We start from the raw sequence: 27,455 nt of genomic DNA, 5'->3' as shown, positions 1-27,455 counted from the left end.
AAGATGGCGGCCAGCTGGGAAGTGAAGTGAGGATGTCAACATCATTTCTTCAGTTCAAACAAGTCAGGATTTTCACCACCCACCCCCTCGATCAGTCAGCGATATAGTTCATGTTCCGTGCATCTGTTTTAGGAGCCGAAACCGGGGCATTTTTACAGAAACGCGCGCATGTTTTTGCGCTATGTTTTGGAAATCCGTTTGCGCAAAGAGGACCATCAACTCTTGACGAGCGTTCTGGCCTGCATGAACCTCCAAAACCCACTCCAGGAGTCACCAAAAGAGCGTTTCAACGTCAGATCGCACGCCACATCGACTGAAACTCCCCAATCAGTCCGATCTCCGCTGTTTTCTTTGGTGTTTGCGGTGATTTCCGCGATGAAGAGCAGCAGTTCTCATTAAAGCTGCGGAAGTGGAGGAGAGGTTTTCACGCCAGTCATCTTTCAAATGCACTTTCTGTCCACCCGTGGATGCTCTTTACTCCATTACCCAGCTGTAAAATATCTAAGACCGCATTAAAACTCGGGAGGACGGGATCCAGGGGTGCATTCGCTGTATTTTGTCCGGAAACAGTGTTATTTTGCTGACTTGTTGGCCAGTTTCAGTGGTTAAAGTGACGCCATGGCTCATTCTCCAGTGCAGGGCAGTCTCCCTGGGATGCAGGTAAGATACACACAGCATCGTCTATAGTCTTTTCTAGAATTAGGGTTTGAAACCACATAGGTGTATTTGTCCCTCACTTTCATCTGAGTAAGAGTTTCTACTCGCAGATAAGTTGCAGAAGATCAAAAATCTGACTGCCTCTTTGTGTTGAGCCTAAACGTGTGTTATGCAATGTGTGTTTTCTATGAATTATGTCGTCTCATTGCTCTCTGCAGGTGAGGCTGGCCACTAGTTAAGATGTTTTCAATCTTTTCAATCAATGCTATTGACCCACAAATGTGATCATCAATGAGGAACCAACATATATATATATATATATATATATATATATATATATATATTATGTGTTATATATATATTTGTTATGTACATATTTTTTTCTAAACCGTTTCAATGACCCTCTAGTACTAAAAAAAAAACCTGTAGTAGTTGACTGGAGGTGGCCTGATTAGGTTAATATTTAATGGAGATGCTTTCTAAATTGTTGTCCTCCAAGCTTAGTTGGTGATAAAGGACTCAAAGCCTCTACTGTTAAAGGAAGACTCCACTTTTTTTGAAAATAGGCTGATTTTCCATCTCCCCTAGAGTTAAACAGTTGAGTTTTACCGTTTTCTAACCCATTCAGCTGATCTCCGGGTCTGGCGGTACCACTTTTAGCATAGCTTAGCATAGTTCATTGAATCTGATTAGACCGTAAGCATCAAAAATTACCAAAGAGTTTCGACATTTTTCCTATTTAAAACTTGACTCTTCTGTAGTTACATCATGTAATATCTTTGCGCCTGCCGCACTCATGGTACAGCAGTAAAGTTCTTTGATTATTACGCCGGAATGAGAGTATAGTTCCTAGCCATATCGGTCTAGAAAATCGCAACTTTTCATTTTCCGTCAGTCTTAGTACACGATGTAACTACAGAAGAGTCGAGTTTCAAATAGGAAAAATATCTAAACTCTTTGGTTATTTTTGAGCGAGTTGCTAACGGTCTAATCAGATTCAATGAACTATGCTAAGCTATGCTAAAAGTGGTACCGGCAGACTCAGGAGATCAGCTAAATGGATTCGAAAACGGTAAAACTGAACTGTTTAACTCTAGGGGAGATGGAAAATCAGCCTATTTTCAAAAAAAGTGGAGTGTTCCTTTAACAGTAGAGGCTTTGAGTCCTTCATCACCAACTAAGCTTGGAGGACAACAATTTAGAAAGCATCTCCATTAAATATTAAAATGTTGATGCTGTAGTCCTCTAGAGAGCATTAGCACCACCGTAACCTTTCTGGGACATCCTTTATGAAACTGAATTGAACCATGATCATATATGAAGTGGGACAGTGAAGAACCCTTTCAGATTCGTTCACAAAGATCCAAGAAAGAAAGGAAAACGTTATGTGGAAGGGTAGAGACAAAGGGAAAGAGGGCGATGAGGGATGGAGAGATGTCTCCAGAGAGTATCCATCATAACTGGGTCACTTGGTTGGGTCTCTATTCATGCTGGGCCATATGACTGGTCTGCCCTCAGGACGGGAGCACAATCTGCCACCCCAATTAGTTGGAATGGCTCATCGTTCATTTAGGTTGAAGATGCGAGAAGCTGTTGTTGGCTGAGAACCTCCATGTTTTATGGAGACCCTCAAAACTAAAAAGCGTCAGTGTGTGATTCTGGAATTATATAGGAGGTCACTGACTTAGAAGTCAACAAATCTGAAAGCTTAGTGATGGATTAAGCGTAGTATTTCCTTATGGGTCACAGAGGAATTGTGGTGGTCATCCATTAGGAACATTTCTGCTCTCACCTGGCTGTAACACACCTCGTATGGAGTTTCCAGCTCCCTAAAACACAAACACAAGATGGGAGCCAAGGGATGACGTGGCCTTCTAAAAGAATTTGTTGGCTGTTACACCTGTCAGCGTGCATCGGGATCAGGATTACGGAGATCAGCTGGGAGTGTAGGCGAGCAATCAGCATTAGGGCTGAATCAGGGAGCAAAGCCTTCATCATCTCCATGATGGGATGTGTAGATGACAGCTAATGAATCTCTGAGTGATGCATTAAAGGGCTCCACTGTGGGTGTGTGCGCTTTGAGGAAAGATGTGCGAAAATGATCTGTGTCTGAGAAAATCAATTTGTGTGTGTGTCTATGGTTTTTGTTCATAGGATGGCTTCACTAGTTGACAGAGCGCAGATTGGCAATCAGTCCCCAAGATGCTTGTCAACATGCGTCATTTATCACAGTGACTACTGTTCACTGGCCTCTTTTTCTCTCTTTCTTAAAAGCTTTTGTCATCTTTTGAGATATGTGGCACGTTGATCTGTGTTGTATAAAGCGGCGGTCCTCCACGGCTGGTGGGTCGCGGCAGGTTTGTTCTGAGAGGTTCAAACGTTGAGAAACGTGTTTGAAAAAACACAGTGCCCGATCAAACTCTGTGGCATTTTGTTTTAAATTCCCTTGGTCGAATCTAGCCAAATTAGGTTGATGCAAACCACAAAAATATTGAATAAAAATATGTAAGGTATTGTTCAAATTTATGGGCTCAGTAAGATTTTTAAATTATGCTCATGAAGACTGCATTTATTTGAAAAAAAAAAAAAAAAATACAGTAAAAATGGTAATATTATGAAATATTATTGTAATTAAAATAACTGTTATCAATTTTAATATATTTAAAAATGTAATTTATTCCTGTGATGGCAAAGCTGAATTTTCAGCATCTTCAGTGTCACATGATGCTTCAGAAATCATTCTAATATGATTTCAAGAAACATTTCTTATCAGTCAATGTTGAAAATAATTGGGCTGCTTAATGTTTTTGTGGATTCTCTGATGAATAGGAAGTTCAGAAGAACAGCATTTATTTTTAAATCAAATCTTTTGTAACATTATAAATGTCTTTACTTTAACTTTTGATGAATTTAATATGCCCTTGTTGAACAAAAGTCTTTCCAAACACACACACACACACACAATTTTTAATGATAAATATGGGTTTAAAAATAACCATATGAATTCAAGAGATCTTTAGAAACCAATTTGTCAATTTTCCTATCGCACTTATGTTGTGTTGATAATTGCATATTATTGGGCCTGTGAGAATTATCCTAATTCGAAAAGTATTTGTGACCCTGTCACAAAATCATATATATATATGACAACAATTTTTTTTTTTTTTTTTTGCACCCTCAGATTCCAGATTTTCAAGTTGTACATTAATAGAAAAAGCTTATTTATTCAGCTTTCAGATGATGTAGAATTCTCAATTTCAAAAAATTGACCCTTATGACTGCTTTTGTGCTCCAGGGTTACATTTAGTGTTTGATTTTAAGGACATTTTTACAGAATTTGGTAGTGTATTATTGAGTAAAGCTGTAGAATTTGGTCCTGTAGTGAAACCAGTTGAAAAACACTTTAATAAATCAAACCTTTGCTATTTGTATGAAATGAAATGGAAAAATCATCTTCAATCACTTTAAACCTTGCTAGAGGTAATCAGTGCTTTCAGCCTTCTATCACATCATGGTAAAGATTTCCCTAAACAGATTTCCTTGATGATTCACGGTACCCTGAGGTACGAAGCATTGGAATAATGTCCTTTAGGCTGTGTGCAAAATCTGCTCTCTTTCATCTTGTATGTTCGGTGCACTAATGCTGTGGACGATCGGCTCTGTCGTCATCCATTTAACTGGATTTCACACTTTTATGAGGTCCCCATGAAATCCTGCCTGCGTGTACCTCCCGCAGCGCCTCTGATACTGCGCTGGACAAGCTGTTCTGCTGTTGTGTTCGGTGGCAGTATGACTCTGCGTTCGGTAGGTTTACAGTTTATGCTAGCGAAAGAGATTTGGAGGATTTTAAGGTCGTGATTTTTTGCGAGCTCAGAGGATGTGCACGGCAGCAGTTCGGGATTGTCTTAAATTCAGGTCACATTGACGGGATAGTCTAGCATGGTTGGTTTTGCTTTGTATTTGAGTGATTTTGATGGAGCGGTGGTGATGTTTGGAACAGGTTTTGGAGGCTTAAATGGATAGTTCACCCAAAAATTAAAATTTACTGTTAGTTTACTTGCCCTCAGGCCATTCAAGATGTAGGTGATGTTTTTTTTTTTTTGTTTGAAAAAACATATGCAGACAAAACAATCTCAGTCGGGAAGATTGATGTTTGAGCTCATACGTCATTATATTACAGGAAGCATGGTGTAAATGCAGTTTCTTGCAAAGACGGGTTGTTTCTCTTTTTAAGACCTCAATATATCGCCACGCTTTCAGCTAAAAATCTTTACTGTTCTACTGAAGAAAAAAAGTCACCTACATCTTAAATGGCCTGAGGGTGAGTAAATTAACAGCAAACTTTCATTTTTGGGTGAACTATCCCTTTAAGTTGGCGTGCAAGAGTTGAACGGTCTGAGGTTAACTGGGTTCCTCGGCTAGTTCTGCTGTTATTTATTCAAGTGCTGCTGAGTTTTAACCACAGTGGACTCTGAAGCGAGCTGCCTAATGCTAATAATGTCACTGCTGTTTGTAGCTCTCTCTGTGTTTCCTTTTAAGAAGGCCTCAGGGGTCTGAGATGTTCAGGGTCATGACTGAGACCTCGGGGAACTTTGGTCTGGTCCCAACCAGATGTGCTTTAGTTCTCAAACATACTCTGGTTCTGCTTCATAGCATTTCCAAGAACTTAGTCAAACCAAACTCTATATTATCTTAAGGCTGCTCAGAAGTCGCATTGCAGTTTGTTTAACCATAACCATTTCAGTGATGCATTGAGATCATTTTAGGTAATGATTTAAGTTACTTGGATTGCAGTGTTGGCTGTTTCTAGGCCCAAGACTTTTCTGTGTAGAATTCTTACATTAAAACATCACATCAAGTGATTTAATGGTACTACATCAATTAGTTAATTAAATGCTTAAATGCTGCACAAAGTAAAACCAAGTGAAGACCTATACTGAATCTTCTTTGTTCCTTTTCATTACAGAATTTAAAAGCAGATCCTGAGGAGTTGTTCACCAAGCTGGAGAGAATCGGTAAGGGTTCGTTCGGAGAGGTGTTCAAGGGCATCGACAATCGCACGCAGAAAGTGGTGGCCATCAAGATCATCGATCTGGAAGAGGCTGAAGATGAGATTGAAGACATTCAGCAGGAAATCACAGTGTTAAGCCAGTGCGACAGTCCCTTTGTCACCAAATACTACGGTTCCTACTTGAAGGTGAGTAGCCCTGCATATGCGACAAATCACTGTAAGGTCACGCCATATGACCTCAGGGATCTGAGCCAGGATGAAACGGGGCTCAAAGCCAGGCACGGTGAAATCTTCTGCGTTAACTGAATTCTACTTGGTTTGGACCACAGGGCTTCATTCAGGTCTCTTTGAAAATAATTACTAATTCTGTTCACCAAGTAGGATTATAGGGTTAGTTTATCCAAAAAATGGAAATTCTGTCATCTGTTCATACTCACCCTCATGTCGTTCCAAACCCGTTAGTCTTTTGTTCATCTTTAAAACACAAATTAAGATATTTGTAATGAAACTGGAGTGATCTCTGGCTCTCCACTGAAAATCACCAAAATGTTGGTGCTTCAAAAAGTTCATAAATATTTCATAAAAGAAATTCAAATGAGTCGAGCAGTTTAATCCAAGTCTTCTAAGGAGACACGATCACTTCATGATGAACAGATTAAATTTAGGCTTTTATTTACATTTGGGTTATTTCACCCAAAAATGAAATTTCTGTCATTAATTACTCACCCTGTTCCAAACCTGTAAGACCTTCGCTCATCTTCGGAACACAAATTAAGATATTTTTGATGAAATCTGAGTTTTTTTTTAATCCCCCATAGAAAGCAATGCAATTACCATCATTAAAAAGAGGATCTTTACGTCGACTGAGAAACCAAAGACTGTTAGTGAGTTTTTGAAATGAGTGCATGCGTAAGAACAACCCCCCTCCTTCACAGCTCATTTCGAGGGAACGCCTCCAAAAACTCGTGCACGAGTATTGGAACACGAGTGTTTAGCACCGGCATTAGTTGTGTCGTGTTAGTGGATTCATCATGTCGGACTCACCGCAGGTAACTCATAATCTGCTGTTGTTACTCCTGTCTCCTGACAAAAACATTGCATGCAGCGCCTGTGGAGTGTGGAAAGTTACTGGAGCGCGCAGCCGCGCACGTCTCTCACAAGGAACGTAATGGCAGTGATTGACAAGCCAGAGGGCCAATCGTTTACGCGATGATTGCATAAAAGATTGGCTGATGTTTTTAAGGCCCTACCTCGTGCACAGATGATGTATATTAATATTATTCCTTTCAGTGCACCTAATAAATAGTCTTTTATCAGTTAGTAAAGACAGTTTCAAGTAATATTGCAAAAGTGTATAAAACAAAACATCCTCTTTAGCACCTTTTAAGGTCCAGAAAGGTAGTAAAGACATCGTTAAAATAGTCAGCGTGACTTCAGTGGTTCAACCTTAATGTTATGAAGCAATGAGAATACTTTTTGTGCACAAAAACAAAACAAAAATGCTGTTAACGTAGTAAACAGTGCAGCGTTTCCATGTTAACGTCAGAACGTCAGACTCAATATCATCCAGCTCGTGCGTCAGCATCACACGCATGCGTCGTGCTGCTTACATGAACGGCGCCGGCCAATAATGAGCCAGGGTTCTGACATTAACATGGAAACGCTGCACTGTTTACTATGTAAACGGCATTTAGCAAATAGTAATTAATGAATCCTTTCCCTATGTATAGGTAAAACGTCATCAAATAGTTTGCAGGTCAAACACGCAAACCTATAGACTAAACATGTAAATAAACGGCAAGATTGCATTAAAGGTATTCGGTTTTTCAGTTGGAAAGGTGTAATTTAAGTGGCCCCTAAAGTAATAATTAACAGTTTTTTACAACGGAAGTGATTCAATCAAAAACCAACTTTAGCTCGATAATAATTTTCCTATTGTCACTGTATAGCTGCTTTGAGACAATGTGTATTGTGAAAAGCGCTATATAAATGAAGATGACTTGACAAACTTCATTTTTAGGTGAACTAACCCTTTAAACATGCTTGCTTGATGTACGAGACACATCAGTCAAGTATGGTTGAGCTGATGTTTATCATATATGATGTGATTTTGATATGGGTTTGGAATGACATAAGAGTGAGTAATTGATGACACAATTTTAATTTTTTGGTGAACTTTTCAGCTTTTACCTGTGAAATCAAAGCCCCGTTACTCCAGTTCATAAGAATACACGACTGCCTCATCCTCAAGTAGTCATTTTAATATTCTAATTTGGTACTGAAGAAAGCATTTTTGTTATCCTGCCACAGTTGAAAACAGCTGTGCTACTTAATGAAGTATGGAATTCGCAACACAATGTCTTTTTTCTGTTGCTGAAGTGATGCCAATACACTGACATTTTTATAGTCCAATTTTGGCTTCAAAGAAACGGCTTCCTCTAGAAACTCATCAGTCTATTGTTCTTTTGAGAGATGAAGGCTATTCCATCTGTGAGTGTACAATACCGCCTTGAATCAAGACCGCATACTGGATTTAAACAGGACAGGGAGAAGTGGACGGCCCAGATGCATAAGGACAACAGCGTGTCTAGTCTGAGAAAGTGGTCCTCATTTGACAGCTTTGTTCAATAGTATATGCCAAACACCAGTTTCATCTGAAACTGTGAAAAGCAGACTGGGTTGTGGGCAGAACGTCAAAGAAAAAGCTTCATCTGAAATTAGCGAATTAGAAAAAGTGGTAGAATGAGCAACTTGGAGAATGGGCAGTAAATGATTAGACAAGAGTGTTATGGATGGCTGAATCTAGGTTTGAGGTAATGGGAACAATTTGACAGTATAAAAAAAGGTCAGTTTATTAAAAAACTCATGGCCAAGGTCCACACAGCTGTCATTGTTCACTCAAATATGGTGAATAAAAGTATCAGTTTCTTTCAGGAACATTCATATTTCTTAGTAATTTCAATATTTTGAATTACAGATTTTATGTAAGCTGAGCATATATTCTTATTTACAAATGAACTACATTAAATTTATGTAATTAAATTACCCACAAACCCGAAACAATAGTGCTACTACAAAATAAGTATTTTATTCATTCTGCAGTCTAAATTTTATATGGTTATGTAAAGAACATTGAACTTCAGAATAATGCAATCCGATCCTTCTGAGCTGTTTTTTAATGAATTGCTCAACTCACCAAAGGTATTGTTTTGATTCAGCCTGATGAATCTGTCACTGCTAGCCCTTTTCCACCAGAATTGTTTGCGTTCTGGAGCCAGAGCCTGTTCTCGGCCAGGCAAACTGGACACGTATTTCCACAGAATGGTGACGTAACGCTACTATGTGTTGTTTACTTGCACGTCCAGGTATTTGTGCAGGCAGTGCAGGGACTTTCATACTGTGCACGTTTGATGCGGTCCAAGTCCGAGTGTGATTGTTCCCTTTGCCTCCTGCAGAGTTTGTCTGGTTTCACAATCAACTTGATTCTGTCGAGCTCTGGTGTGTTTGTGTTCATCTTGGAGATTGATGCACGATGTTTGTAAAGTTTTAGGTTCGCTTTTTTTGGTTCATGTTCAAATTTATGAGAAGTTGATGACATTTTGTTCCACGGTGTACCTTGGTAGTTGGCTAAATCTGGAAAATAGATTGCGGCTCCCTTTGATAGGATTGAGCTTGAGCTTGGCAAATGTTGTATGTAAAGCTGTTAGAAAGTAATAACCATCATACCACATTTCTATGCACATTTTTTCAGTTGATGTAAAATTCAGACAGATCAATATGACACAGCTCACACCGATGACCTTAGTTATTACTATTTGGCACGCTGTCAGACGGCAGTCCACTTCCCACTGTGAAGTGTAAAACTAAGCTTGTGTGGGTGTTCTTTAAATAAGCCTTGCAACCATTGCAGGCTTTCTGACTCGTGCTCTCTCCTCGACCACCGCATGCACCATTTCGTTCATAATCTTTGATGCCCCATTTAGAGTTGTGATTGTCAACATTAAACTTAAAGGATTAGTTCACTTTCAAATGAAAATTGCCCCAAGCTTTACTCACCCTCAAGCCGTCCTAGGTGTGTATTTCTTCTTTCTGATGAACACAATCAGAGAAATGTTACTAAATATCCTGACGCATCCGAGCTTTATAATGGCAGTGAATGTGACCAATGAGTATGGAGTACGTTCATCATAAATGTACTCCACACGGCTCTGGGGGGTTAATAAAGGCCTTCTGAAGCGAAGCGATGCGTTTGTGTAAAAAAAAAAAAAGAAAAAAAAAGTAAAATATGTAGCTTCCGCCAGACCGACTTCCGTATTCAAGTTACGAAGAAAGTGTAAACTGGCGTCGTGTCAATGACACTTTTTTTCTGTAAGTTGTATAGGGAAGGCGTAGAATGTAGCGTAAGCTTTGTGAACTGCAGGAGTTTTACACTTTCTGCATAGGTTGAATACAGAAGGCGGTCTAGCGGAAGCTAGATATTTTACTTCATAACTTGTTTAAATATGTATATTTTTTTACACAAACGCATCACTTCAGAAGGCCTTTATTAACCCCCTGGAGCACACGTTTTAGATGGATGGATGTGGATGGAAGCACTTTCTTCAACTCATACTCATTGGTCCTGTTCGCTGCCATTATAAAGCTCGGATGCTTCAGGATATTTATTAATGTTTCTCCGATTTATGTTCATCAGAAAGAAGAACGTCATATACACCTAGGATGGCTTGAGGGTGAGAAAAGCTTGGGGCAATTTTCATTTGAAAGTGAACAAATCCTTTAAAGGTGCTCTAGAATCAAAAATTGAATTTACCTCGGCATAGTTGAATAACAAGAGTTCAGTACATGAAAAAGACACATTGAGTTTCAAACTCCATTGCTTCCTCCTCCTTATATAAATCTCATTTGTTTAAAAGACCTCAGAAGAATCTCAACATAACACCGACTGTTATGTAACAGTTGGGATCATTAATATGTATGACCCCAATATTTGCATATGCTAGCCAGGGAGCAGGGAGCGCAAGATTTAAAGGGGCCGCAGCCTGAATCGGTGCATAGTTAATAATGCCTTAAAATAGGCAGTTAAAAAAATTAATAAAAAAAAATCTATGGGGTATTTTGAGCTGAAACTTCACAGACACATTCAGGAGACACCTTAGACTTATATTACATCTTGTGAAAGAATGTTCTAGGGCACCTTTAAGCAGAATTATGCTGCATTCATGTGCTATCGGAAATTTCCTACTTCCACCTTCTGAGGTCGTGATTATGAGCTTGTCACATTCAAGTGCTTTGTTGTCAGAAAGAACAGGAATCGTGGAGGACACTGGGTTTATTCTTGCTTATTAATGGGGAAAATCTTATTAAAGCCAAGATGATAATTAGGATCCCTTTCAAATACAGGCTATTTTTGCTGTGTGTAAAGCATAGAAACATAAATAATTTAGTGCTATCAATCGATTAAGAAAGTTAACTCACTAATCACACATTTTACTGTAATTAATCATGATTATTCGCACCTAACATGAAAGTTTTTAATATATTTTTATATTGTAGTAATTTCACATTTAATCTATATTTTAAATATTTGATATAACGGGTAGGAAATATACAGAATCAAAGCAGTTATCAAACATGTTACAGTCTTCTACATAATTTAGTTTAAAATATAGATTAATTTTTATTAAAGCTACAAAAATTATTCAGTTAAAAGCAGTGAGTAATTTTCTTTTTCTTCTTTGATTAACAATAATGACAGACTGTTGTTAGGCTGCTGTCACTTTAAGACCTACTGCACATGACACGGGTCTGCAAACTATTTTTGTTCATTTAAAGGATTGGTTGGTCAGCTATTTTTGAAGGCTTGGATCGTGTTTATGGGCTTGGATCGTGCACTGTAACACGTGTTCATGCTTTTGTTTTTTGTTTTTTAAAAAAAACATTATTTTTCTCACATATTTATTCTACACCGCTGTTTCCCCTTCTCCTAAAAATGCTCTGTTGAGATCCTATTTCTATGAAGCCCCTCCCTCAGGAATACAAAATGGGCTCAGATTGGTTAGCTGGCCGAGTGTGTTGCCATTCATGTCCCAAATTTAACTAGGAAACACATATTTATGATAATTCCGATAGCACATGAAGGCAGCATTATCTCCAGTGCCACAAATGGAAGAAGAAAATGTAGGCGTTCACTTAATGATCAATTTAAAAGGAACCACACTGAAGTGCTTTAAAGTCACTCTTCTTTCTGTTGTGTGTTTAAAGCCGCTAGCCTGAAACGGAGAGAAACACAGACAGCAGCTGTAATTTCGGCCTGAGGGAATATACATGTATTTTTGGAAGAGAGAAACAGCCCATAGCATCAGTTTTTACTTTGAAGATCTGTAACGATGAACAGGAAGTGAAATAACTGGTTCGGGCATGGCACTGTTTTTAAATAACTATATTTTAAACTACATTTTCTTGCCTGTGCAAAACTCGCTGTTAATTAACTCACAGTGTTTGGTAATCCATTGCTAAGTTCTTCCGAGTGATTTAGGATGTTGCCAAGATATCCTGGGTGATTGTTTGGATGTTCTGTGTGGTTGCTAGGTGTATTTTTACTGTCCCATGTGAAAAGAGCCCATTCTTAAGATCAAATTTTTCCTCTAAAAGTGTGGTCACATAAGTGAAAATTTGGCTGATTTTTCTTAAGCAAAATTAATTTATCTATTGTCAAATTGTCAGTAGTGTAGTGATGTATGAAGCACAGATCACACAGAAACTGCTTTTAAAGGTGCCCTAGAATTAAAAATTGAATTTATCTTGGCTTAGTTAAATAACAAGAGTTCAGTACATGGAAATGACATACAGTGAGTCTCAAACTCAACATTGTTTCCTCCTTCTTATGTAGGGGTGTAACGATACGCTCAGGTCACGATACGATACGTATCTCGATACGGAGTTCACGATACGATACGTATCACGATATTTTGAACAAAATGAAACTGAAATTCAAACAAGATTTATTAAAAAAACATGAACAAATTTCAATAATTTTCCTTGTTGTACATACAAGATCACATTTCAATAAAATAAATAAATATAAAATTTTAATAAAAACCTTCTGTATTCAAATTAACAGTTGAATAGGGCTGTCTGTCACTGAAAAAAAATGTTAAATTTAACATGAACTTAGAATTATGAATAGGGGCCGTTCACATATCGCGTCTAAAAACGCGTGGAAGGCGCGGCCGCACCGCTTCTCCTTCTTTCCAAAGCGCTTGCGCTCCCGTGGCGTCGGTCGTTGCTATGCAACCATGAACTGAGCTCTCTAAGAGGATCAGGATGTTTCTGCAAAGGATAAATGATTTCTAGCCCTTGCATTAGTTTTACTACGAGATATATTGATGGAGATAAGATATAAAAACCACCATGTACAGCTATGATCAGCTGTTCGGCTGAGCTTTTGATGTTTTGTTACGGAAAGGCCATAGCTGATCGGTTGATTCTTGTCACACGACCTGCGGTGCGCTTGCGGCATTCTGAGAAGTTGAGAATTGCACGCGCGTCGCGACCGCGTTGATCCCTTTATGAGCGCGCCTGCCGCGCGGCTACATTTGAAAATAATAACTGACTTGCACGCGGAAAAGACGCAATATGTGAACGGCCCCACAGAACTTCTTAAAGCAAAGCATCGCAAGCGTCTTTTGCTTTTCTGTGAGCACAGCCGTTGCTGTGCACTGCGGTGAAAGAAAGCCACGACGTTTCTCACGCGACCATGCAAGAGACTGACATGAGAAACGTTTAAACCTGCTTGCAAGATTCAATGTGTGCCCGAAACACTTACTGAACTAGAGAGCTGATTGAGACACACCATTTACGATAAATCGTTACACCCCTAATACTTATAGTAATTTAAAAATGTGGTAGCATTGGATCTGGACAGGAAGGATAACTCTGGGAGTTGGAAGGGGTGTGTCGCGATTCTGCCTTCTCACATCGCGATACAGGTTCGTGGACCTGCGTATCGCGATTTCGGTTTCATATCGCATATCGTTACAGCCCTATTCTTATGTAAATCTCATTTGTTTAAAAGACCTCCGACGAACAGGCGAATCTCAACATAACACCGACTGTTATGTAACAGTCGGGATCATTAATATGTACGCCCCCAATATTTGCATATGCCAGCTCATGTTCAAGCATTAGACAAGGGCAGGACGTCTGGATGTGCACAGCTGAATCATCAGACTAGGTAAGCAAGCAAGAACAATAGCGAAAAATAGCAGATGGAGCAATAATAACTGACATGATCCATGATATTTTTAGTGATATTTGTAAATTGTCTTTCTAAATGTTTCGTTAGCATGTTGCTAATGTACTGTTAAATGTGGTTAACTCATACTTACCATACTGTGGTTAACTCATGTGTACCATACTCACGCGATTAGACATGTTGCATGACGAGCACTTTGTAGAGATCCATTTTGAGGGTTAAATTAGCTGTGTGAATTTTATGCTGTTTAAGGCAAGCGTGAGCTCCGTGGGCGGGGAGCGTGAGCATTTAAAGGGGCCGCAGCCTAAATCGGCTCATATTTAATGATGCCCCAAAATAGGCAGTTAAAAAAATTAATTAAAAAAAATCTATGGGGTATTTTGAGCTGAAACTTCACAGACACATTCAGGGGACACCTTAGACTTATATGACATCTTTTAAAAAGACGTTCTACGGCACCTTTTAAACCATCAGCTTTTTGTTGGTCAACATATCACATCTGCATGACCAAGTTCAACCTGTTGTGAAATCAGCTTGGAGAAATCTTTTGTCTTCACATGAAATTCCAGATCACATTGATTTCAATTTCAAGCTACTGGGTTTTGAACATGAATATTTGCAGCACTTTAAGACTGCCTGTTCAAACAGCAAGTTATTTGTGGTTAGATATGATTTTATTTATTGTTTTTGCTGTTTTTGCACATCCACATACTATTACAACCCGTCACAGAACAAAGTATGAACAAAACACTTAAAAGCCTGATTGTTCAGAGCGAGTGAGGGAAAATAGATTTAAAAACTACCTACGAAGATGATATATTTTGTTTGGATCCATCCTTCACTGCAAGATTATGAGATTTGTTTGCTTGTTTTGTTTTTTATCTACCTAGTGAAAATCATAAGACAGATCACTTACATAAGTGACAGCACACCTCTCCTCAACAAGCCACACAATTTAAGGTATCATTCATGTCTGTAACTTAAAATATACACCAAATTTTAATACCTAATGTTTAGGAGTCTGAACGAGCATATACCAAAAGGATCTCAATAAGAAATGAGTGTGCACATTTTTGGCTCGACGTGTCAGTGCTGCAGTGCACAGAAGACTGTAAATTAATTATTTCAGGTGCAAAAATACCTGAGAGATATACAAAGCACTCGCCACAGAAAGATGAAAGAATTCACAGAACTTTGTAGCTGTGCTGTGGTGAACCATTAGGCGCAATAAATTAATTGTTCACTTTTAAGAGGCGCTCTGCGTGCTTCTTCATTTTCAGTGTCTATACACACACACACACACACACACACTGAGGCTCACGCTCTTTCACTCTTAAGCTCATCATGTGAGGTGGGAGGTATGTAACCCAATTTTCACTCTTCCCTCTCTCTCAGTCTAGCTAATCCCAAATTAAAGGAGAGATTAGGATTACACATCTATCCTCTCACTAGCAAATTCCCAGACTCCTCTGGAAAAGTTGTTGTTGTTGTTGTTTGTTTGTGAGTTGATGGATTTTTCTCGCCTTTTGATGCCCAATTTCATTAATTCCTCTCTCCATCTCTTTGTCTTGCTGTAGGACACAAAATTATGGATTATCATGGAGTATTTAGGTGGTGGATCTGCCCTGGATTTGGTATGATATAACCCAATAGAGCCTTATGCAGCTTTACGTTGCATTATGTAGCTTTTAAATTGTTTTGTAATGTCTTATCCCTTATTTTCCTCTTAAATATGTGTCCACTTAAAGTCTAAAACATACATCCATGTTTTTTGTTGTCATGATCGACTAGGCTTGTGTTTGATCGTTCTTCTCTTTCAGCTGGAGCCTGGTGCCCTGGACGAAACGCAGATCGCCACCATCCTGAGAGAGATCTTGAAAGGCCTGGAGTATCTACACTCTGAGAAAAAGATTCACAGAGACATCAAAGGTATGGATGTAAGAATCAAGGTCATCTTGACCTTAGACGGAATGACCATCTTATGCATATTGCACACAAAAATGAAAGAGCGGGGCAAAATTCCAAGTTCAGATCTCCTTTGCAACTTTCTGGAGTCAGGATACACTGTTTCAAGTTTCATTTACAAAATACCAGGTTTCATCACTTCTGTGGGTGATTTGTCTAGGCTTACAAGGTACATAACATAGTTATTAGTAAAGTATACATTATCAGTTTTACAGGTTCATGTTCATATAAATTATAGTTTTTTGTATATTGTTGCAGTCAAAAACGCAAAAATTTGTATTTGTGATTTGTCTGCTTAGACCAATGCATAAAAAGCAGCAGATGGCCTGAATAAAAATGCAGATTCATTCTTTAACAGTAGGTGGCGCTTATGGGAAAGCAGAAATACAGCGGATATCCCTGTTAGTCAGGTACACAAGGCGCTACAAAACTTCCTGTTCCTGAAACCCGCTTGTCACAGAACAGTTTTTACTTGTTTTCAAACAGCCGTTCAGAATTTGAATTCACATTGGTGTTTATCAGATATAGAAAATAAAAGAGTACAAAGACAAGGGAGCCATTTCTGTATTCTTCCTCTGCTATTCACTGTCGCTTGGCAAAATGCAACAATTTGTGGTTTTATGTAACAGCAGCGGCTCTGGGCATGTGACCAAAATTGCGAATCCCATTGGTTGGGCAGTTTTCTTTGCGTTGCAAATGGAAAGGATTAGAACATCTCTCCGTTTACTCCATTTAAGTCACATTGACAGCATGCGAATGTTCACGTCGGTCTGAACAGATGCATTAGGAGATAGGAAGGTCAAAAGTAACTATGGCATTTATTATAATGGGTTTATGTGAAGATTGTTTTAAGTTCACTTAAGTTATTTTAAGCCTAATAAATGTTGAAATTGATAGCTTTCAGTTATACTGTAATGTTGAATGTCTATAATTTATGTTTAAAAAAAAAATCAATTTCATAGAGACATCAGTAGCAGTATTAGTAGGGGTGTGACGAGACTGGTATCTCACGAGACTCGAGATTGAGTTCATGAGACGAGACAAGATGGCGAAAAACATGACTAGAATAAATATTCTGCAGGTGTATTTGAAATGTTTTAAAAATGTTTAAAAGTTCTATTTTCTGATTATGAATTATCATATGCAGTAAAAGACAACAATACTCAAGCACTGTAAAAGGTTTTGCCACTAACTCAACTGATTGGCTTCTCTTCTGTATGATTTCAGTCTCTTCAGATCTTACTGTACATGATTTATGAGTTTCTACAACTTTTGACCTCCTAACTGAACTCCTTTCCACAAACTGATCATAGAAATAAAACAGTATAAATGAAAATGTTAACACTTTACAATAAGGTCTCATTTATTAATATTAATGTATTAACCAACATCAACTAACAATGAGCAATATGTTTGCTACAGTATTTGTTAATCTTTGTTTATGTTAGTTAATAAAAATAGTCATTCATTGTTAGTTCACGATAGTTCACAGTGCATTAACTAATGTTAACAAATGAAACCTTACTGTTTGTGCTTAATAAGATTAAGAGAAAACTGTTATTCATTTTTATTGTAGCACTTTACAATAAGTATAATCGCACTCTCTCAATATTCAAAGTGCAAATGCAAATAAGACCAAATGTTTCGTTAAAACAGAGCTAAGAGATGGTTACACCTACACTGCCTAGCCTAAAATAGCTTTCTTATTGAGAGATATCTGTATGCATCAGGGAGCCGCTTTCAAAATGCGAGGTATTGAAATCGCGTTTGAATGCACGCTCGCGTTTACTTTCACTTTCGTGATCGCACGTACTCTGTGAATATGGAGCGGCGGCGACACGAGATCTCGTCACACCCCTAAGTATTAGCATCAGTGATATTGGCCTTCATTCATAAAAAGATGCCATTAAACAAATATTTAAAATATACTGTCTTTAAGTTGTCTCTACATTAATTTGGAGAGTAAAGGTCATTGCACACTGAGTCCGAAATTCGCATGCGAAACTTTCGCACGTTATAAAATAAATTCGACCTCACGTTATGTCAATCGCGTTTGCACACTGCCTCCGAAACTTTCGTCCGTCAAAAAAATATTCGGATCAGGTTCGATTTTCTGCGTTTTTCGCATCCGTGGCACGCATTTTGAGAGACGTTATGACAATTCAGAGCCACTGTACGCAAACGCAAAAATCCAGAATGCCATCTGACAAGTTGATCCATGTCATCTACAGCACAAAACAGCAGCACTGAATGACAAACAACGTGAGGAATACAAAGAGACCGAATATAAAGACAGATTGTGCCAGTAGTAAAGCATCAAACAGAGCCACTGACATCCTGAAGTAATCTTTGAAACGCTCGGATAATCCCGCAGCTCCTTGATGAAGTGAATTCACCTTTCTCTCTATGCAATCTCGGGATTGAAGGGACCCAATATTTCCTCTTTCTTTTTCTCTTTTTAAGAAGAGAGGAGACAACTAATCGTGCTCACTGCTTGAAGACTTCATTTTGTATTGTTTTGCGATTTTTTTTTTTTTTTTTAATTTTTTTTTTTTTTTTTTTTTTTTTTTTCCTCTTCCGCAACCCATTCATTAATACGCATCGGACTCAGTGTGCAAGGTCTCTGTGCGTGACGAATTTTTAGGATTGCGAATACGAAAAAACGCATGTGAAAATTTTGGACTCAGTGTGCAAAGGCCTTAACTGTGAAATTATTACAATATTAAAATGTTGTTAATCACGATTAATTACAGAAAAAATGTGCGATTAGCTAATTTTGTTTAATTGACCGCTGACATAAATAACGCATCTCAGTGTTTGTTGGTACACTCTAGCTAACGCACACTTTCCCTTCTTCCCTTGCTTGTTTTTTTTTTTTCAGCTGCAAATGTATTATTGTCGGAGCAAGGGGAGGTGAAGCTGGCAGATTTCGGTGTGGCCGGTCAGCTCACAGACACACAGATCAAGCGGAACACATTTGTGGGAACGCCCTTCTGGATGGCACCAGAGGTCATCAAACAGTCCGCCTATGACTCAAAGGTGAGGGTCGCTGTAGACGCGTCAAGGATGACTTAGTAGCTGGAAATCAGTCATTGCCTCAGACGTCTGGTTCTGGATTTGGTGTTGATTTAATGTCTTGTTAGTTTTTTCCATATGATTCATTCTCATTAGAGATCATGTGGAAGTAGAACGGTCATGAAAACCTTTTGCGTTTTTTCCAGGCTGATATTTGGTCGTTGGGCATCACGGCGATTGAGCTGGCTAAAGGAGAGCCGCCCCACTCCGACCTGCACCCCATGAAGGTGCTGTTCCTCATTCCAAAGAACAACCCTCCTACACTGGAGGGCAACTACTGCAAACCTCTGAAAGAGTTTGTCGAGGCCTGTCTAAACAAAGAGCCCAGTTTTGTGAGTATGATTGTAGGGGATTCCCAGAGGTCATTTCCTCCTGTCTGATCCTTCTGGCAAAACAGTTTATTCTATTTCTGCTAGTCGGGTCATGATCTTTTCATGGTTATGAAGGCATGTGCTATAATTGTACCTGCGTCAACATTGAAGTTTCATTTCAAAGGACTTGTCTCACTCTTTTTGTTGTTTTTGTCTTCATCTCAGAGACCGACAGCCAAAGAGTTGCTGAAACACAAGCTAATCGTGCGCTACGCGAAGAAAACATCCTATCTGACGGAGCTCATCGACAAATACAAGCGCTGGAAGACCGAACAGTCCCGAGCAGAGTCCAGCTCTGATGATTCTGACACGTACGACACTCAAATCACAACTAAAATGCTTACAGATGATAATTCTGTCATCATTTACTCAACCTCATGTCTTTCCGTACGGGTACACATTTCTTGCTTTTGTGGAACATGGAAGATGGAAAAAAAAGCGCTGTTTGGATTTAAATAGGCAAATACTTAAGAGTGTATGACTGGGTTATTATTGCTGTGGTTATTATGTTTCTAGCATGTTATCTTTTAACCCTAATTGATGGAGTGTGTAGTTTTTCATTTCTTGAGCAACCATGTAGGAATCATGACCATATTCCAGGATGACAATAGCCAAGTTTCCATCCTGTTTTTGTGCCGTTTTATTATCGACAAAGCAAATACGTGCAAAAAATAATTGAAAATTTGCTGTCTCCAGGCTGTTTCCATCCAGTTGGCCTTTTACCAATAAAATAGTGTGTGTAATGACATCATCCCTAAAAAAAAATATGCATTGTCACATAAGTTTTGTTATATCGCTAAATAAAGAAAAGTGCCCTTGAGGCGTTTCCATACATAATTTTGCGTATATCACAAATTTGTATCTTTTTCATCCCATTTTTAAAATGTAGTGTAATGAGACAATTGAAATTTGCCATTAAGCTACTGTGTATTTAAATAGGAAATACAAGAAAATGACTGCAAAGTTGAACAGCTCGTCTGACAGGACTTAACCGCCTGTATTTGACGAAGCACTATTTCTCAACAAAAAGTGTTTCCAAACTCATTTTTGTGACATTGGAAATATCGGAAACTATCGAGATTTTATGCACAAAAAAAAAAAGGAAAAATATTGTGTCGACATTTGAGAAATTGTATCGACAAATGGCATTTCTATCAGTTATATCGCTAAACATTTTAAAGCGCTAAACCTTTTTCACAAAAAAATCTTGGATGGAAACCTGGCTACTGTCAAGATTCATCAGGTTCTGGTTGGGAAGGGAGCATGAAGAATCATTTTCACACATGAATTGAGTCCAGACCTTAAATTCACTGAAAGTCTTTGGGATGTGCTGGAGGAGACTTACACAGTGCCCACCTCTTGTATTGTCAATAAAGATCTTGACCCAAAATTGATGCACCTCTTGATGGAAATAACATCACAACATTTATTTCCATCAAGAGGTGCATACATTTTTTGGTCAAATTTGAGTCAAAAACACTTTAGACTTTTCTCAAAATGTCTTCTTTTATGTTTCACAAAATAAAGAAAGTCATCAAGTTTTGGAAGGAGATGAGTGTGAGTAAAAAAATGACAGAATTTCCATTTTTGCGTGGACTGTCCCTTTAACCCAGAGATAATTCAACTAGGAGAAATATTCTCATGCTGTTTTATGTCAGCATCTTCAGAAATGGTTAAAATGTATAAGTGACAGCAAACAAGGTCATTTATTTTACTTTTAATTTATTAAAGCTTATTCAAGACTATAACAATAACCATGAATGACCACAGCAAATTTTCATTTCCACAGATGGGAAACAGGGTAAACAATTTACTTAAAGCCTTTATGTATAATGCATTATATAGGTGTTCATAATGTATGTTATAATGCATTATACTTTCTAAAGGTGTGTTCAATGAATAGATGTGGATTATATCTGTGGTTACAATTATTTGTGAGACCATACAATGCATTATAAGCTGCATTACAGGGCATAATTAATGCATTAAAAATACTTTTATAGTGCATTATATATAAAGGCTTTAAGTAGTGTTACCGAAAACAGAAAACTGGTAGCATGCTTGTTGCAATGATTTTAACACATTGTAAATATGCAAAAAAAAAAAAAAAAAAAGATAACCCAACTTGGTGTGAGATTTTGACACTTGACTAACCAGGGTTAGTAATTACAACTATGAACCATGTGAAATGCGGAAGAACAACTTCCACAATACAGTCACAATTTATTTACAAGCTACTAACTAGTCTAGCTGTTAACTAGTCAAAAATTAAATGGCTAACTGCAACGATTGTGTACTCTAGAAGATGTTAAAGTTTTGTTCCACTGCTTGTTTTTGGCCCTCTCCTAAAAGCCTTTCTTATGCATCCCATTTCATTTCCCTTTCTTTTATTCCTTTGAAATGAACCCCTCCCATTTTCTCTTGTGTCTTTGTTCCACTCAGAGAACCGGATGGCCAGGCGTCTGGTGGGAATGACTTTGGCAGTGATGACTGGATCTTCACCATTCGAGAGAAAGACCCCAAAAAGCTGCAGAACGGAGCCAGTCCAACAGGAGAAGAGGTAGGTGACCGCACCTGACTGTTGCGTTGAGTAAACAGTTCTTTATCTCACTGTGTGACTGGACGTCCTATGCTTCCACAGGAGCCCAACAAGAGGCCCCTGTCCCAGAGTCTGTCCACCGTCATCACTCCAGTCTTAACCGAGGTAGGTAGTGACATCAATAACTGCCACAGTTGAACTGTCAATACTAAAATCAGCCATTTTTGTTTAAAGACCCAAGTAAATTTGTACTGGCCCAACCCTAATAGTGTTTGAAAACAAACCTTATTTTGGCTCCCATTTATCCAAGGTCCATTCACTTTGATATTTATGGCTTCGCCACTGATATATAAAATATATCAGAATGAAGATTAAAAGTGTCCCTTGAATGCCTTATTATATCTTAAAAGCATCTTTTGAAGGTGGCCGTCACTCCCTCAGGCCTCTTACTAATCAGTATGGAGCAATGAGGTATTTGAGGCGGAGAGCGGAAAATTGTGGGATGCTGGGAAAAAAGCTCAGGGACAAGTGACTGCACACTAATTTGTTCCACCCTCTCCTTCGTTGAAGGACAAATCCTTCCATTTCCTGTCATTCTCTTCATAAGAGTGCACACTGTAGTCTTAACTGGACTCTTGACTCGAAAGAGATTGTCTTTAAAGTTATATATATATGGAATATGTGCAGCACAAATTAAAACAATAAACAAATAACTCCAAACTGCTGCTTTGCTGAAAAAAGAGAAGTTTGGTTTTACATAACATTATTATATAGCTATAAATAATATTAATATTATTAACTGAATAATCATAACTAAACTCTTATATTAACTAATATAGTATTGTAGGAAACACTTTACAATAAGGTCTCATTTGTTAATGCATTTACTATCATTAAGCAATACATTTGTTACAATATTTATTAATCTTAACTAGTTCATGTTAGCTCAGGTCCATTAAATAATATTAACAGATACAACTTTTTATAATGTATTAGTAAATGTTGATATTAACATTAGCTGGGATTAATAAATGCTTTAGAAGGACTTTTCATTGTTAGTTCATGCTAATTATTAGATTTAGTTAATGTTAACAAATGGAACCTCACTGTAAAGTGTTGCCATATTCTTAATATGTATAATAAATATTATATTGTTCAGTATCATTTTATAATATGTAATATTATTTAATTAATAATATTATAATAGTATGTTATAATTTTAGGGCTGTCAAACGATTAATCGCGATTAATCGCATACAAAATAAAAGTTTGAGTTTGCCTAATATATGTGTGAGTACTGTGTGTAATTATTATGTATATATAAATACAAACAAATGAATGTATATAGTTAAGAGAAATATCGTATTTATGAACAAAATATTTTTATTTATATATTATATAAATTATATAAAAATATAAATACATATACTTGTAAATATTTCTCAAATATATACATGAATGTGTTTGTATTTATATATACATAATAATTACACACAGTACTCACACATATATTAGGCAAACTCAAACTTTTATTTTGTATGCGATTAATCGCGATTAATCATTTGACAGCCCTATATAATTTCATTTTAATTAAAGGAATAACTTTTTTATTAAAAAGATTAAGTTGATTGGGACACTTTTTGCCATTGAGATGACTGGGGAAAAGTGTTGTAAAGTAATAAAAAAAAAAAAAAAAAGGATTATTTTTTTCAAAGAAATATGTATTGCTGTGTGGTTATGTAATATGTAAAAAAAAAATCCTGCAAAAACAGCAGTATTAGGATATATACTGTTATATAATTTAAGATTACTTATACCTAGTTTTGTTGCCAGTGATCTGAGCTTGTAAAAGTAAAGTTATGGGTTAAGTTCTCTAATAAATGTGTTTTGGATAAGGCATCAGCTGCATGTGAAATGATGTGTGTCCTCAGCTGAAGGAAGGGGCGGGAGAGGCTGCAGCAACGACGGTAAAGCCGGAAGTTCTGGAACAGCTCGGGGAGGCCATTTTTCTCGCTGAGGAGGCATATCCAGGGATCTCAGATGTCATGGTCACCCAACTTATTCAACGGCTACAACGGTAAGGATTACGCACTAGAGGGGCATACCTAAAGTGGTTTGCAAAACTTTGCACACTGGGTGAGAAGCACCTCGTTTTTTTTAATGAGAATACATTTCAGATTCCTACATTATAATTGTCCAAAATCCGTAATGTAATAAATACTTAATATTAGAAACGCTGCTAACAGTATAAATTAGATGCCAGATATATTATATATTCTTTTAACCTTAATTTATGATTCTTGTTTCGTCCAGAGTTTTTGAATGAATCTCTTGAATATATGATACATCAAATGAACAGTCACTGGTTGCTTTCTAATGGCATAGCAATGTAACAGATACACTCTTTATTTGAAGCGTAACATTAGTTTCAAAGGTCATTTACATCGCTACCGCAGCATCAGTGTTTATATCCGAACTATAAACTTTTATCCCAATGATTTCTGTGTTTACATAACCGCTGCTCTCTCTGGGTCAGCGGCAGCGTGAAAGTATTTCCGGTGTGATCGTAATTATAAAGGTTTAAAGGGATAGTTCACCTAAAAATGAAAATTAGCCCCTGATTTACTCACCCTCAAGCCATCCTAGGTGTATATGACTATTTTCTTTCAGACAAACACAATCAGGGATATTTTTAAAAATATCCTGGCTCTTCCAAACTTTGTAATGGTAGTGAATGGGGGCTGAGATTTTGAAGCCAAAAAAAAATATGCATCCATCCATTGTAAAAGTACTCCACATGGCTCTAGGGGGTTAATAAAGGCCTTCTGAAGTGAAGTGATGGGTTTTTGTAAGAAAAATATCCATATTTAAAACTTTAAAAGCTTCCGGCAGATGACTGTACACATTGACGCAACGTATGACGGTCACGGTTTAAACAAATAGAGCTGTGCAACAAAGCTCTTCCTCTCTTATATTGAAATGTCTGACATTTCTCATTAAAATTCTCGTTTTAGACTTCCAGTTCATGACCAGTGTTGCGTTTTGTTTTGCTCTATCCTCTGTGCTTCCGCGTTCGTTGTTGTGTCATGAGTTGGGTCAGAGGTTACTCTTCTGCCGCAGATCGATGCATATGGCCGTCTGCCGGAAGCTAGTTAATTTTATAGTTAATAAAGTTTTAAATATGGATTTTTTTTTTTTCTTACAAAAACCCATCACTTCATTTCAGAAGGCTTTTATTAACCCCCTGGAGCCGTATGGATTATATTTGATGCATGGATGCACTTTTTTTGCATCAGAATCGCACCCGCCATTCACTACCATAATAAAGCTTGGAAGAGCCAGGATATTTTTTAAATATATCTCCAATTGTGTTCGTCAGAAAGATATAAGGTCGTATACACCTAGGATGTCTTTTCAGGGTGAGTAAATCATGGGATAACTTTCATTTTTGGGTGAACTATCCCTTTAATAGACAGTTTAATTCATTGTGTTTGAAACAAGATTGTGATGTTTTAAAGGTGCCATCGAATTGAAAATTGAATTTACCTCAGCATAGTTGAATAACAAGAGTTCAGTACATGGAAATGACATACAGTGAGTCTCAAACTCCATTGTTTCCTCCTTTTATAAATCTCATTTGTTTAAAAGACCTCCTGAAGAACAGGCGAATCTCAACATAACACTCACTGTTACGTAACAGTCGGGATCATTAATATGTACGCCCCCAATATTTGCATATACCAGCCCATGTTCAAGGCATTACACAAGGGCAGCCAGTATTAACGTCTGGATCTGTGCACAGCTGAATCATCAGACTAGGTAAGCAAGCAAGAACAATAGCGAAAAATGGCAGATGGAGCAATAATAACTGACATGATCCATGATTACATGATATTTGTAAACTGTCTTTCTAAATGTTTCGTTAGCATGTTGTTAATGTACTGTTAAATGTAGTTAAAGTTACCATCGTTTCTTACTGTATTCACGGAGACAAGAGCCGTCGTTATTTTCATTTTTCATTTAACACTTGCAGTCTGTATAATTCATAAACACAACTTCATTCTTTGTAAATCTCTCCAACAGTGTAGCATTAGCCGTTAGCCACGGAGCACTATCAAACTCATTCAGAATCAAATGTAAACATCCAAATAAATACCATACTTACGCAATTAGACATGCTGCATGACGAGCACCTTGTAAAGATCCATTTTGAGGGTTATATTAGCTGTGTGAACTTTGTTTATGCAATGATATATGTGGATTTTGAGCTGAAACTTCAGACACATTCAGGGGACACCTTAGACTTGTATTACATCTTGTAAAAAAAAAACATTCGATGGCACCTTTAATGAATAATCATGCATCTATTGATCAAATAGTAAGCTTCCTTCATGCACTGATTTCTTACATGCAGGTTCTCTAGGGGAAGAACATCATCCTCATCGCACCAGTGATTATTCCATTAGCCTGTCCGTCTCTCTTCAGTCCCGCCCCCGGCATCAGCTCAGCGAATCCTGACACCAGCAGACTCTGTGACGTCTACCCTGGAGGACCAACTGTCCTTCACTAGCTTATCAAGAGAACTTATCAAACTCCTCAAGCTTCCCCTAGTTTCACTTTTCTTTTATAATCTCCTGGAACACTCTTTGGAGCGTGTGTGTGTGTGTGTGTGTGTGTGTATGTCATAGTATGGTTGTAATGGAGACTGCTTAAGCAATGGACAAAATGTAGATGTAACTCCTTTGGCTAAGCACAGAGTGAGACCGAGGCAGGTCGTTTTGCATTATTGCACCCGAGCTTTTGGAAGAACGCATTAAGTGTATGCCATCGCAGGGCGAGGAGACCGGTCACCGCCTCCTTCACCTGAAACAAAATAGTGTGCATGACTCCGAACAAAATGCATGTGTGAAGACGGATGTCTGTTGGTGTGCGTGCGCATCCAAGCCCTGATGTGAAGGAGATTGCAGTTCTCACGCTGAAATCTCAGGTAGTCTGCTACAAGCAGACCAGTCATCCAGGAAGACAGAGGGCGCTATGTTTGGATTTGTGTACAGATCTGTGTAAATAGTCTCAATTTTACAGACCTTTAAAAGAGATGATGGATTTTTGCAAATGAATCACTGTGTACAGATGGCCAAGAGCTTCTGTAGATATTGTTAGAAACAAAAGAAGGTAAATATTTAAAAATCAAGCCTCTGAAATGGCCATTACTGAAATGCCTTGCCTTTTTATCAAATGTACATTTTTGGGGGTGCTCTGTTAATTTTAATAAGAAATTAAAGGGTTTTACTCAAGGTTTGAGATCCTACCAACTTTTTTTGTGTGTATTTTTGAGCGAATCTATTCAACGTCATTATGCAGTAGTAATTTTCACAAAAATAATTGTGCTTATTACATTTTATCTACTTATTTTTAATGGCAAAACACTTCATTGAAAGGCAGAAGTATGGTAGATATATTTTTATTGAAGCACTTCATCAAAAGTTGATTTCATAGCTTATTGAACCCAATATAGTTTAAAATCCTTTTACAGTGTTGTGTAGAAAAAAAAAAAAAATTTTTAAAATACATCCAGGAAACACT

At 37.7% G+C, this 27,455-nt stretch overlaps 1 protein-coding gene across 1 annotated transcript; it reads left to right on the top strand.

The window, feature by feature from the left end:
• On the top strand, positions 1-27,180 carry stk24b (serine/threonine kinase 24b (STE20 homolog, yeast)). Its single transcript, XM_048200623.1, has 11 exons — positions 1-660; positions 5,624-5,854; positions 15,500-15,556; positions 15,743-15,851; positions 18,769-18,926; positions 19,109-19,294; positions 19,499-19,644; positions 21,776-21,893; positions 21,975-22,037; positions 23,804-23,949; positions 26,287-27,180. The coding sequence occupies exons 1-11, from the start codon at positions 619-621 to the stop codon at positions 26,324-26,326; spliced, it is 1,296 nt and encodes a 431-aa protein (XP_048056580.1). The 5' UTR covers positions 1-618; the 3' UTR covers positions 26,327-27,180.
• Positions 27,181-27,455: the final 275 nt, after the last annotated feature.

This window comes from Megalobrama amblycephala, linkage group LG8, assembly GCF_018812025.1.
Source record: "Megalobrama amblycephala isolate DHTTF-2021 linkage group LG8, ASM1881202v1, whole genome shotgun sequence".
NCBI classification, from domain to species: Eukaryota; Metazoa; Chordata; class Actinopteri; order Cypriniformes; family Xenocyprididae; genus Megalobrama; species Megalobrama amblycephala.
Note: the sequence above shows the minus strand (reverse complement) of the source record. Positions and strands in the feature narration are given on the sequence as shown.